The sequence below is a fragment of the Gastrolobium bilobum genome, unplaced genomic scaffold (assembly GCF_033153095.1).
Source record: "Gastrolobium bilobum isolate Gb01-03AN ecotype WA unplaced genomic scaffold, APGP_CSIRO_Gbil_v1 utg25646, whole genome shotgun sequence".
In the NCBI taxonomy this organism is placed as follows: Eukaryota; Viridiplantae; Streptophyta; class Magnoliopsida; order Fabales; family Fabaceae; genus Gastrolobium; species Gastrolobium bilobum.
In genome coordinates, this window is record NW_026898523.1 from 75,693 (window position 1) to 90,727 (window position 15,035).

Genomic DNA, 15,035 nt, shown 5'->3' on the forward strand with positions numbered 1-15,035 from the left:
CATACACACATGACATGGACATATGTTGCATTGAACATATATTTGTCATTATACTGTTGTTATCATTTTTGAACTTATATTGGACATGTGAGTGAGCTTGGAGTAGAGAGATCCTTGAGGATCCCTTGCCTTACTGAGATTTCTGTTAGATATCTCACCCCGAGTGGGGCACATTTTCAGGTACAAGTACTTTTGAGGCTGAGACCTCTAGTGGCAGGAGGCCGAAGTTGAGTTGAGATGATGCATGCACCTTGCCATTTTATTTGGATATGATTCTATCTTAATGTTATATCTTTATAGTATTGTACCTGAGACATGATTTATGTTGCCTTACTTGGTGAGCATGGTGGTTGTCTATGCCACAATTGAATAAGCTGTGTTTATTTCATACTGGAGTTGTGTAATTGTATCAGGATTTGTTTGGTCTACGTGTTGTAGTTCCATGACTTACCTTATTTATGTTAATAAGGTTATTCAGTATAGTTATTTATTGCAATTTACATACAGGCGTTTTTGGAAAAGAATAAGTAAATTCACTTGGTTAATATGATAAGATTCATAATTGAATATTTTTAGCTTCCGCATATATTGAGCTGCGTGTATACCATATGTATGTTAATACAGAGGGTGTTACATCTAGCATCTAAAATGCCTTCACTGTTTGCTTTGTCTATAAGTCTATGATCCTTAAGCTCATAGTGCCTCATGTTGTAGATCCGATTGATAGACTTTCGCAGTTGGTTAAAGGTCTTCTGTAGGTGTCTGTTTTAGTTTGTTTTGTGTATTTCTTGATTTTTTTTTTGTTTAAGCCCCTCTTTGATCCAAAAAAGTCTATGAATACTGTTCAAAATCAATTTGAATAATTTTTAAAACCAGTTATTCTAATTTTTATAACTTACTATTGGAATATGCTGTGAATAGCAGAGCCAGGCTCCAATTTGAGCCTGAGCTAAAAATTTATATTTGAATTTATTTTTCTAAATTTTAGTTAATTCATATCATATAATATATTTAAATTATATTAAATACAGAGCACCTGAGCAAGCAATACTAAGAAGAGTTATAATTTTATTAAATATTTTTTAATTTTACTAAAAATATTTTTTTTTTACAAGTGGAAATTGAACACATAACCTAATACAACTTATTTAAATTTTTCACCAAAAATATTTTTACTCTTAGATAGGGCCAAGTAACATATTGTAGTCCAGGCCAAATTACAATTTTAACCTGGATCAAATTATAATTAATTATATAATTATATACAATAAGTATAATTTGATAAATTTTAACCCGAACCGAGGCTATATGTGACTCCGCCACTGATGCGTGATAGTCTACTTTTGATAAACTACATAACAATGTAACGCTATTTTTTCAAGTTGATTGAAATACATTGTGTGAATCACTTTTTATTTTGAACATTCATACGTGTTGTATATCTAAATGACAGGTTCATGCATGCACTTAGGGGTGTTCATCAACCGATCCAAACCGATTCAAACCGCGACAACCGAACCGAAAAATCGATAACCGAAAAATCAAAAACTGAAAAAAAAACCGCAAATTTTAATTGGATTGGATCGGTTTTCGGATTGGTAGATGAAAACCGATATAATCCAAACCGATCCAATATATTAATTTTTCTCTACCTACTTGGATCTTTTCCCAATCATAGCCCACAAATTTATAAATCCAAGACCCATTAACTAAATCCAAAAAAAAATCTAATCGCATCTCTTCAATAAAATTTCATCAATGTAGAGCTTCATATCTCATTGTCCAAAAAAATACTATATTATTGTTTACTGATGTTTTTGTATTTAAAAAAAAATTACAAAGCCAATATCTATAAAAAGATGTTATTTGCACAATAATCATGAAACAAATTTCATAATTTTCAAAAACCAAAAACCGATCCAATCCAAACCGAAAAAAATTGGATTGTATCGGATCAGATTTGAAAAAAATCCAAACCGAATGGATGATTACATGATCAAACCGAAGGGATTGGATCAGATGATTTTGCTTCCAAAACCGATCTCATCCAGACCGCGAACACCCCTACATGCACTATACTGCTCTCCGTTATAAAGCTAAAGCATTTTCCGGAGTAGGCCGCTACTAGGGGTGTTAACGGGCCGAGCCGAGCTTTGATCTTAACGGGCCAAGCCTGTATTTAAACGTGTCCGACTGGCCTTAGCCTGTTACCTGTTAGAATATAATATTGGCCTGTGGTCTGGTTTATTTACAAAAAAAAAAAAAAAAACCTGTGTGAAGCTGTCTTAGCCTGTTAGCATGTTAAAGAATAAAAATAAGATAACAGAATTCCACAAAAAATCAATTTCCAGATAGAAACCTTAGCTTCCAATTTGCAGCAATAATTTACAAAGTCTACAATAAATAAATAAAAAATTAAAGTGAGAGAAGGTAGATAACAGGTTATATTATCTTAGCCCATTATAAAAAAAGTGCCAACAAAAATAAAAATAAAAATAAAATGAATAAAATAAAAAATAAATTGACACAAACGAGCAGTGCACATTGGAACGAATGAGTTTTTGTGGGTTTGTTTTTGTGAAGGAGGATGAAGGATAATATAGAACAGCACTAGTAATTCCATAAATATACATAAATTCAATATATATCCAAATAGCATAATATAGAACAAAATCATTTAAAAAGTCTGTTAAACCAATAAAATGGGGTGAAATAAATTGATGAGAGAGAGTTAATACAAGTAGTATAAAAAGTATAAATAAATATTTATATACTAGGCTAGCCTGGGAGGCTCTAAGGCCGAGCTTCTGAATTAGAGCTTGAGGCCTTTTTATTAAACGAGCTTTTATACAAGTCCAAGCATGGTTCCAACACGAGCTTTTATTAAACGAGCTCAGGCCTTTACGAGCCGAGCCGAGCCAAAGGCCCCTGAAATACCTCTGACTCGTTTACCACCCCTAGCCGCTACCCACATTTGAAGCATTATTATTGCAGTTTTTTTTGTCTTGTAATTTTGTTTTTCTTGTCAATTCTACTGTCTGATATCATACACTCTTTTTTCTTCTCTGGACATAGTTCCCAATTATACTTTGGGAAATATTTATGTTACGTAACATGATATAAAAACCAATTTCTTACACTAACATCGATTATTGTGCTAACATTTCTTTTGTTTTTTATTTTTTTTCACAATGGGTCCCACCAAAGTTTGTTAGTGTAGGAAATTAGTTTCCTATCATGTTACATAACATAAGTATTTCCCTTATACTTTATTCTTAAAATGCTATGAAAACCATTTTTTTTTTAATATTTGTTCCTGCTTCCATAACATCTTAAACCCCTGAAACGCTGTAAAATTTTCACCTTGGTTAGGAATTATTTGCTACTTTATGTTCCATTAATTGTTTCTACTTCATTGCTGATATTTTGTGAAGCGAAATAATCTATACTTTAACATGCTTATGCTTTTATTCATCATTATAATAATAATATTTATGATAATAATTATTACAATTAAAATAATAATAGTTATTATTATTATTATTACCAATGTAATGGATAAAATTTAGGGGTTTACAAACAAAAATTATATATTTTTTTAGGGACATAAGTGAAAGGTTTAGTAAACTGATTTTTTTTATTTTTTTTTGAGAAAATACATTTTTTTTAGTAAATTGTTAGAAACTATTTTGAGCATACAACATATATTTTCAATATTTGATTCTACCAATAATAACTTAAAGTAATAATCACATGAGTACTTTACATAAGTTAAGGACTAAATATTGAAAGCTTGATACTAAAAGTACATGTGTAAATTTTAGATTTGTGGGGTGAGTTATGTGTACGCGAACCTTCGTGCGAATGTGATTTTATTGACAAAATTATGGGGTTTACACTCAGAGAAAAATCAGACGTATGAATAGATTGAATTAGGGAGAAGCTGTTGTTGCAACTGATATTGGGGGTTACAACCTTAGCTTCAAACTAGTATACTACTTATTTTATCCATGTAAATTTTTAAGTGACAATCATAGCTGGATTGTTCAGTTTTCCACTAGATTTTGCAATTATATTTTGCTTTTTTATTTCTTCAAGATACAAGATTGCCACCAACATAAACCCAGTACACTGAAGAAGACCGATAGAACTAGTGAGCAAAGAATCCCACAACTTAGTGTTTCTTTTATGTTCATATAGCAATCCTTCATCCCAATGATCCTTAATATATCTTACAATTCGCACCATTGCATTCCAATAATCAATACACAAAAACTGAATATACAAACTCACCACATTGATTGCTGAGTAAAAGATATAGTCTGGTTATTTTAAGGTAGTTGAGTTTTCTTTACCCCGGTTTCTTTATTTTTTACCAACCAATTCAATCCATCTTTTCATCATCAATCAAATCTTGGAAAACTCAAATAAGTTTCCCTGAAACGCAACAACACTAAATCCACTACTTCACCTTCACCAAAGTATAGGACCCCAATACAAATAATCTCCTACATATAAAACATCTATGAGCCAAAGTAAAAATATAAAAAAATGTATTAAGTTTTACTTTTTCACATTTTGAATATGTAACAGTACCAAATTTGTAAGCTACAAAATTCATACAGTATCAGAAAGAATCCCGCTGCTTTCACAATGTGATACTTTACAGTGAATAACCTGCAAATATGGCAAATCTTCACATAGACATAAAAAAAAAGAACAAATCTTTTGTTGGAATAACAATATTCTATTGTTCTTTTTAGTGGAAGGATGCAGAGGCATTCATACTTGGTTTGTATTCCCATTTTACTTTTGTGAATGACCAGAATGCCTGGTTGTTTGATTCTCAGTTTCAGATTTTGGTGTCCTTGTGATTGTATTTGAGGAATGAAGTCCTTCCAATGCTGCTAGAACATCTACCATAGGTGGTCTAAATTTGGGGTCTGTGTTCAAACATTGCAATGCAAGTGCAGCTGCAGCTTGTGCTCCTTTCTTGGAGTATTGACCACCCAACCTTGTATCCATAATTCTCAACACTCTTCTGCTATCACTCAGGAAGGGCTTTGCCCAATCCACAAGAGTTTCCTCTGAAAATCCAGGTCTATCATCTTCCACGGCACGCCTTCCTGTTAGCAACTCTAACAATACAACACCAAAGCTGTATACATCACTCCTTGGAGTCAAATGACCTGTTCAAATGAAAGCAAACTTAGCAAAATGGCAAAGACAGGGTCATGACATTCATAAAAAAATATGCGCATGATACAACTTAAATGGAAAGCTGTATGTAACAGATAGGACAACTATTGCCTGCTTTGATTAGATACTTTAAAAAAAGAGAAAATTGAACTGGTCATTAGACGAGCAAGTGATTCAACTAGAGTTACTAATGGGTTCCCAGAATTGTTAGTTGAAGGCCGCATTAATGGTTTTATATTATAATTTTTTTACACATCCTCTCACACAAGAGGCCATTGGGCATTAAGAGTGGACAATGTCCATGTCCGCTATACCTGTGCTAAAAAGCCCCATAGTATTTAAATATTTATTAATAGGGTAAGTATTGAATCCGTGACCATCTGGTTAGAACCATTTTAATACAAAAGTTTAAACTGCCGGGTGATGGTCACGTTAATGATTTCATATTATATTTTTCTTACATAGTTAAACTACAGAACCAGATCAGTTCTCAACTGGGAGTAAATTATTTACTGTTGCAGTTTTAAGCTACTAGCCTACTTCCTATTATATCTCTACTTTTAAAGATGTTAACAAGCAGCATGGAAGAACTGAGTTCATTATTTTTTATTCTAAGGAATAGAACAAGAAGTAAAGAGAGAAACAGAATGAATCCTAAATGAATTATGGAATATCAATGATCTTTAATGATTCAATATCTAGAGGTTTATATAGAATAGAATTTAAACTGACATTCCAAGTGGAAAAAAACTACTACATCAAAACAAAAGCACAAAAAACACTGTTAGGGAGCCAAAGAAGATAAGGGTGTATTGTAGGGAGAGTTATAGGAGATCTTTATTCCCACTTTCACTTGCTGAGTCAGCAGCACATATTCACCATTCAGTTTGTAGGAGAAACGGTTAAGATATGGCTGACGCGGTGCAATGATGGGAAGCTTCTAGAGCTACAATTCTGTTGCATAAAAAGGGATCATGGAAAGACATTCACCATCTTTGGGACTGGGACTTAGGCATTTGAGAGAGACCAAGAGCTCTCGAATTCTCTTGGAATATCTTTTCCTTTTTCTTGTTATTTTACAGATTTCTTCGTATCTGTTGCTGAAATCTTGCTCTGTTTTATTGTAGAGTTATATTCCAGTTGAATCAACTATTATCAATATAATTTTCCATGTCTTCTTCTTCTGTATCCTATAATTCTGGTTGGACCTTATCAAACACATTGGAAACAATTTAACTATGCTCAAATAAAACAATTGCATTTTGAGTCTTCAGGCCATTGATATTAGTCTAATAGTATGTAGAAACTTCTGGATAGTTTTGTAGAGATGAACTGGTTTGCTTTAGGTTGAATTTGATGTTTGCTCTTCTGTTTTTGGTCAATTTGAGTTTCTGCTATGGACTTCATTTTGGTTGTCTATTTTCCTATAACCAGAAGTCATTGATGACATAGGATTACCTGGGGTACTGGGTAATATATACAGGGTGGAAATCAATAGAGACCATTGTAAGACTTAATACACTAACACAAAAAAGGGCAAATCCCTATGCACGAACTCCCCGACTTATGATGATAGGGATGAGGGTTGATTGTACGCAAACTGCTAAATAATTTCATACCCAAAATGTTTTGATTTAGCTAAATGTTAAATTAGATATTTAGATCTTAACACTTTGATAAAGATAAAGGAACTATACCTGTAGCCACATACTCTGGTGCAGCATAACCTTGAGTTCCAATAACTCTGGTTGAAACGTGAGTATTATCTCCGGTAGGACCATCTCTTGCCAAGCCAAAATCAGAAAGCTTAGCATTGAAATCCTGCATATATAGCAGGCTACTCTTTCAGAATGGAAACTTACATGTAAACCACAATATGTAGTCATTACAGATTTACAAACAAACTTTTAATGTTACATACTGAATCAAGTAGAATATTGGAAGCCTTTAAATCGCGAAAGATAACATTTGCATCCAGGGAATGTAAGAATGTTAATCCTCTTGCAACACCAATTGCAATGTTGACCCGTGTAATCCAGGCAATGGGTTGAACACCTTCTGCAAAAATATAAAACAAAATTTAAGGTAAATAAATAGTAATATGGCTTATGTTAGCTCATGTACTAAGTGGATTATGGGATTTGCTGCTATAGCCAAAATCATCAAAGGATTGTGTTTTATTTAGATAAATGAAGACAGTTAAAGAGATAGAATTAGGAAATTCATAGAAAAAAAATAAAATCACTCCTCATTAAACCAAATAGAAAGGGTGCGGGTGAAGGGCAATCCTTATATGCAGCCTTACTTTGCATATTTGCAAAGAGGCTGTTTCCCAGACTAGAACCTCTAACCTTTTAGTCATAAAGGAGCAATTTTACCACAACTTAGGCTTGAAATTCAGAGAAAATAAAAACATAAAAATTTTTCAAGTTCTGTCATCCTCTGGATCAGTTTTTTGAATCACGTTCATCAACATGGTTTTAAAAATACAAAAGCAGGATCACAATGTCTTTATCATACTCTTACTTGGTGTATAAAAACTACTCAAATATCAGGAATTGGGACAAATGAGAGACCAAATATGCTTAGAGTGAAATGTACTTACTTCTAAATAAATGATTCTCCAAACTTCCTTTTTGCATAAACTCATAAACTAGAAGCCTGTTTTTACCCTCCAAACAATAACCAATAAGTTTCACCAGATTTTCATGGTGAAGCTGCCCTAGATAACTGACTTCTGCCTGCCAAAATAAGGGATGAAGAATCAGTCAATACCAAGCAAGAAAAATTAGTCAAAGGGAAAAAAAAATTGATCTATGGTTCTTGTTACACATACAAGCCATTCCTTGTGGCCTTGAAAGCTTTCTTGCTTAAGATTCTTAATGGCCACTACAATTCCACTCCCTGGTTTTGTGGGAGCATATGTGTTCTCATCAATCCATCCCTTGAAGACGCGTCCAAACCCTCCCTCTCCAATCAAATTGTCTTGCCGGAAGTTCTTAGTTGCTTCCTTTAGATCACTCAAGCTGAAGGACTTAAGGTTATTGGAGATTGATTTGGCAATATTTAACTTTGAAGTTTGGACAACAGCTTTTTGTTCAGAAGAATTTGAATGCTGCTTTGTCTTGCTTAGAGGCTTCTTGCTTCCTGTGAGAAAATGAGAGGCAAGTTAAAAGCAGCCATGAGATTTACTTTCTAAAATCTTGTACACAGCCCTGTCACATGTAACTTCTTGAAGTCAGTTAACATATAAAGTGCCCAAAAATGGTGAAAATAAGTAACATATAGCAATTTCTTTTTATTTTCATTATTGCAAAAATGCAAGAGTAAGCCTCTGTACAATCGACCTTTATCTCTACTCTCGCAAGGTGAAAAGTTTTGTACACGGGGGTTTGCCCTTTTAAGATTATTTAGGTAGTCAAACACAAGAAAAGAATGTATATACCAAGACATAGCCGCGCAAGGAAGTTCCTAATTCTAAAATCTGCAAAGAAGAGGTTTTGGGAAAATTTATTGGATTAGGTTTTATGGGGGCAATGCTGGAATAGTTCTGGTGCCTCCAATTTGTAGTTAACTTAGATTAAGATCTGTAGTGAATATATGGATACATCACAGAGTACAAGCTTTAACAATATCACAGAAAATATTGACATACATGGCTCTACTAATTTGTCTAAACTTCAAAATTCATCGACTTCATCTAGACATGCATTGACCAATTACTTATGTATCTTTTAAAATGCAAAATTGTTCAACATTCTTTGCAACCGGATTGCAAAGCAGCCTCAGAATCTTCATTCTCAAATAAATAAAATAGCCTATAATATTTTAAAGCGACATCATAGGGACAACAGTTTTAAAAACCAAAGTGAAAAAAAAAAATGAAAACATTCAGAATAACAAAGGGGAAAAATAAAATTCCCACCAAAAAAAAAGAAAAAAGAAGAAGATAAAATTCAAGCCTGGTTTGTATGACAAGTGCACTAAAGAATAAGAACAGAGATGAGGAAGAAACAAAGGAAGGGAAAAACATACATAGCTTTTATAAAGATGATTAAAATGAAGAGAAACTGACCTGCAAAATTAGAAGAAGACACATGAGCAACCGGTTTTGCACAAGTGTTTCCCATCATGAAAGGGTCTTGTTATACCAAACCAGCAAAACTCATGCACGAGAAACACAAAAGGAAGCAAAAGTGTGTGAAGAAAAAGTCTCAAAACTGCAAGTGTTTATCTGAATTATGCAAGAAGAAAGGTTCCACGGCATTGGCGTAGTTGGCTGAAGAGGCAGCGTGGTCAATTTAAAGTTGAACCAAAAAAATAATACTAATAATAAATATAATAATAATATAAGAAAAAATTATATTTACAAACTTATTTACAAAGTCTTACAAATTAGGTTATACTTCAATCAAAAATGTATAACTGGTCATATTTAAAGTAATACGTAAAAGATTTTTGTAAATGAATCATTTCTTATAATAATAATAAGAGAATAACATCTATCCTTTTAAAGGATATAAGTTTATATCCTTTTAAGTTTATATCATTTTAGATCCTAACCGTTGATTTCCGTCCATCAACGGTTATAATCTATTGGATTAAAATTATTAATTAATTAATAATAAATTTGACCCGTTAAGTTTGACCCAATAGATTATAACCGTTGATGGACGGAAATCAACAGTTAAGATCTTAAAGGATATAAATTTATATCCTTTAAAAGGATAGATGTTTTTTCCCAAAAATAATAATAATAATATTTGCTTTTGAGAACCTTCAAAGAACAAGTCGCAAGATAAAGCACTTATTGTTAATTCATGGGTCAGATTTTGACTACATGAAGTCATGTTATTATATTCAAACATTGTGACGTGGAAAAACTTTGAAAAAAAAAGGTTTTTGGTTTATGATTTTGGGTTCGTTTTTTTTGCAGTTACTGCACAGTAAATTCAATATGACATCGTTTTAGAGAAAAAATTATGGTATTTTTATAATTTTAATTTATTTCAGGATTATTATAGTCTGTATAATTATAATTTTTTAATTTTTCAATCTCAAAATGATGTCATTTTGAAAATAAATACAGATAACTTATCTACATTAATTGCATGAATATTTTTGTGTATGATTATTTGGACTTTTGTTGAGATTAGGATTGGATTTTGACATGCATATTGTATGTACGGGAATAAATCAACAATGTTAGTAGCACAAGAAAATGAATAATATAAAATAAAAGAAGAAAATTATATGTGATAGATTATTTTACTTATTTTTTTTTGTCTATTTTTGTCTATCATTCTAAAATATTATTAGATCAGAATCTTAATTAATATTTTTTTTTTCTCTTGAGATTTTGATCTAATAGTATTGGAGAGTGATAGACAAATACAGGTAAAAAAATATAGATAAAATAACTTCTCCCAAATTATATTTACCACCGTTTTTTTCATATAACTTTTTATTATCACTCTTTGGTTGATATTAAATAAGAGCCGATAATTATTTTTTATCCAACAATTATAAAAATATTTATAAAAAATTATAAGATTATAAATATAACCTGATTCAAAATAAAATAAAATAAAAAAATTTAACCATGCGGTGGCTAGTTGCAGGCGGCGGCATATTTATTTTGGTAAGCGGCGGCGGCATATTAATTTAAGCGGAGAGCGTGCTTCCACTCTCTTTCTTTGGTTTCTGTATTCCACATTTTCTTCCATTGACCAGAAACAGTTACATATTCATAGCGTCAGCAAAGTGTCACATAAAAGATTATTTTGAATTAATTATAATTAATCAATTCTCTTGATGAATTATTAACATGAATAGTAGTATCTAATAATTGAAACATTTTATTTTTATATTTGAAAAACACGAATAAGACGGATATTAATTAGTAAGAATTAAATATTAAAGTTCTTGAGAAAAATTAATGCGGTCAATACTTGTGATTCTTAAGAGGCCGTTTGGTAGTCGACTCTTTTTACAATTCTCGGAAAAGCTTGGTTCGACATAAATAAAACCCGCATTTGGTATACACAAAAGTAAATTATTCTAGAGTACAAAAAATTTCCGTGAAAACATGTTGTGTTATGTACAGTGCTAAATGCAAATGTGAAAGTTCATAGAAAACATGGAACTATTTCGGTCCCGAGAAAATATTGGTAGAGGAGCGAAAATATTGACTAAAATAACCTTTATTTTGGTACGATCTGTGTCAAAATATTGACTAAAATTGTTGTCGACCAGCCTTTTCCAATGTATCTCACAGCAAACCCTTTTCGTTTTCAAAACCACAATATAATATTACAAACAAATGTAAATCTGAAGTTATTTTGGTAAAATACTTTCACTTTCCCACAAATATTTCACAACTAACTAAACACACATTCAGTAAAATTAACCATAAATTTCCAGAAAAATTTTACCATACCAAACACCTTTTACTAATATTTCGGAAAATATATATTCTGGAAAATAATTATTATTTTTCAGATAAATAAAAATTTCTCCTCTACCAAACGCTGCATAAATATGAAAGTAACATTTTTATGTTCTCGTATATTAACATGTGCACCAGCGAATTTCTTTATGTTTGAATTTGAAATATTAGTGTTTCAGAAATTCTTGTGGACTGTTAAAAAAAAAAACTATTAATAACTTAGTTTTCGTGGTGAGAAATTTATTCTGGTAATTAAAGGTTTAGAGTTTAATTATTAGAAGTAGGTTATATTTATAAATTTTTTGACTTATTATTTTTTAATAAATTATAATCGTTAAATTAACGGGAATCAACGTTAAGATTTAGTTATAAGAGTTGGTAAATAATTTAATTACTTTATAAATATAATCCTTCCCTAATTATTAATAATAAAAATATGTATGAGTTCAAGTGGCCAACGGTGTCAAATCCGGATTAATTAGATTTTCGATAAACCAGTAAAAAAAAAAAAAACATACTCAATCCGCTGAGAATATGTAAATGCCGATATTGTACATGTATTGGATTAAACTTAAAAGTCTCAAGGGAAATAGAGAAAGGAAAGATTTAATAAATTTATATAAGGAATGAGTACAAGCTCATTGACATATTTTGCAATATGTTGGTGTAAAGTCGCTATCCGCATTTAACTTTAATTATTATAGGCATAAAGCAAATAATAGTTGGGAAAATGCTTCTTTTGTACCTGAAATTTAAGACTTGCTATTGGTTTGAGCAGAAGGGCTTGACCTCTTTAGATTATGTGATATTGGATCGGAATTATAAGATTCTGAAAAACAAATATCATCAAGAAAGTCTTACGAGCTTGTTATTTTTTTTTGTTAATTTATAATTATTCCTTTGTTTACATTAGTGGATAGATTTTAGTACTAAATAGTTGGTGGATAACTGTTAGTAGTGGGTAATTTGAAAGATACAAGTTTGCTGTAGTAGATATCTAGTTTTCAAATGTTGTAACTTCTATTAAAATTTCCACTCAATGAATAAAGAAATGATGAGAAAGATTATTTGAAAAAGCACATGTACAAGATGTCAAGCTTTCTCATCAAAGCTATTCTTCTATTTGTTATTTTTCTCTTGCTATTTTTTGCTAAGATAGGTAAATAAAGGTCAAAATAAGCCCCTGTATGAACCACAAAGAGTTTTCATTTTTGATGTCTAATTATATTTAGGAGATTGATCATTCACTTATGAGTTTAAAGTATAGACTCACTTATGGAATTAGTCACTCACTACTTAAGAGTTGTTGGCCTAGTGGCATCCCAACTAGATCTCGGAATTTAACCTGTCCAAAGAATAATGGATTTGATTCTTAAGAGTCACAACTCTTAAAAAGGGTGGAGACATTCAAACTCAAAACTGGATTAGTCGAGCCTGTTGGGTTTTGCATATCAATTCGTATCTGCCAATCAAGCACAAATTAGTTCAATTTCAACAAATTAGGTCCCTATATGCCCTAAGTGAAAGTGAGAAAAGGTGGAATCTTTATCAGATCAAGAGCACCAAGGCATGGTAAGATGTGAACTTTTCATGTTCGTAATAAAAAAAGATGCAAGCTTTGCATTGACTATGCATTCCCATAAAAACCAAAACTCAATAGAATTCGTGGGAAGGTGTAAAGCTCATACATTTGGCACTTTAACCCAAGAAAAAATGTCTTGCATGGTTGAATTTTTTCAAGCCACTCTGATGGTGATTTACATAGTCTCTGTAACGGCAACGTAGAATGTTTCACTCGTAGGATCGAATCTCTCCAACCCCCTCAAACAATCATCCACACAATCTCTGCAATGGCAACGAAGAACGCTTCTTCCTCTTGACTCTTACAACCTAGACTGCTTGCTAGGCTATGGAATAAGGTAAGAGCTCAAGTGTTTTGGGTGAGAGAGAGAGAGAAAGAGATAAGGAAGTGCAGAGATTAAGGTTTCTACAAAAACCTTATAATTGTACCTCGTACACAAGGATCACTCAATAAATCACATATCAAATGAGTGTCCAACGGAACTCCTCAGAGGCAACCTCTTCGAATATATCCCCTCCAGGGATAGTCCATAAATATATTGATGGCCAATAACCCACTCAATCAATTCAGTTCACCAAGCTATATTATTACACATCATTACAACATTTAGTAGTATAAAACACACTTCATACATTAGATTATACAATTACAACAATTTAAACACACATTACCATACTCTAGAATATACAATCACATATAATCAGTCTCAATTACAAAAGTCACACTTGACTTTTGTAACTTATTACCTCATTCTATTTTCTAGGATAACACCATTATTCCTATCACAAATATGAGTTCGCACAATGTTCAAGCAGGAACAACCGAAAATTTCATTCATCAATCAATATGCATCGAACAAACATCTATACATATATAATGCACTATTTTCATTTCAAAAAATTACAAACACTATATCACAAAACTATTACTATTCAATCACAAACACATTTATGAGACTCAACTAAAGCATATCAACCATCTTCTTTACATAGTCACTCGAATATCCTATATCATATGTCCTTATTCTCCTAAAATGACTCACTTTAATCCTAGCATGGATATTAATTTAACGTCTTATGTCATTTTTTTGCATATAATATTTCTAATTCAAGGAAGTCGTCATAATGTATCCTGGTGTTTATCTTGATCCTACAATCACCATACTAAAGAATGAGTCAGCCAAACTTATACTCTGTATCTAGCAGTGCAATATCATGTCAAACAGTAAGAATCACTAAGCAGGACACTTCCCTCAATCTATTCTACCAGGATTTTTTCGTTGAAAGTGCTCTGATACCATAAAATATAACACCCTGTTTCGAACCGGTCTATTATCATTAAATAGTATTAAGCACAGCTTAATCATAAATACTAACAGCAAAAAATAACGTCAAAATTTCTAAGTTGGAATGTGGATAAACTTTTTCCATTCTACAATCATTGGTAATTATTACTTGTATGTCAAGTTAATAACATTATGCATTACTCATTCCCCAATTATCTCGTTTATTAATTACATTCTTGCTTCATTAACATTACTGGAACTACGTACTATGAGAGAACGTTCTCAAACGTATTGTCTCAACAATTACACACACCAAGACATCTAATCACATCTAGATTATTCATTTTAACTACTCTCATTTTCCTTAACATTTATTAAGGCAACATCACTCCTTAGAAATGGATTTAAGCCTTCTATATGTGCCTCTAATTTACTCTTTAACAATTTCTATCATTTCTTGTAAAATCTTACAAATTTCTATCATTACTTAGTCATTAATTTAGGTATATGAACCCTAGGTA

The 15,035-nt window shown here is 31.7% G+C and overlaps 1 protein-coding gene across 1 annotated transcript; it reads right to left on the minus strand.

Annotated features, from left to right (window-relative positions):
* Positions 1-4,602: 4,602 nt before the first annotated feature.
* Positions 4,603-9,451, minus strand: LOC133317038 (probable serine/threonine-protein kinase PBL3). Its single transcript, XM_061518831.1, has 6 exons — positions 9,275-9,451; positions 8,036-8,346; positions 7,805-7,940; positions 7,121-7,257; positions 6,897-7,020; positions 4,603-5,189 (listed from the first exon to the last, which is right to left on the minus strand). The coding sequence occupies exons 1-6, from the start codon at positions 9,330-9,332 to the stop codon at positions 4,807-4,809; spliced, it is 1,149 nt and encodes a 382-aa protein (XP_061374815.1). The 5' UTR covers positions 9,333-9,451; the 3' UTR covers positions 4,603-4,806.
* Between the last annotated feature and the right edge of the window lie 5,584 nt (positions 9,452-15,035).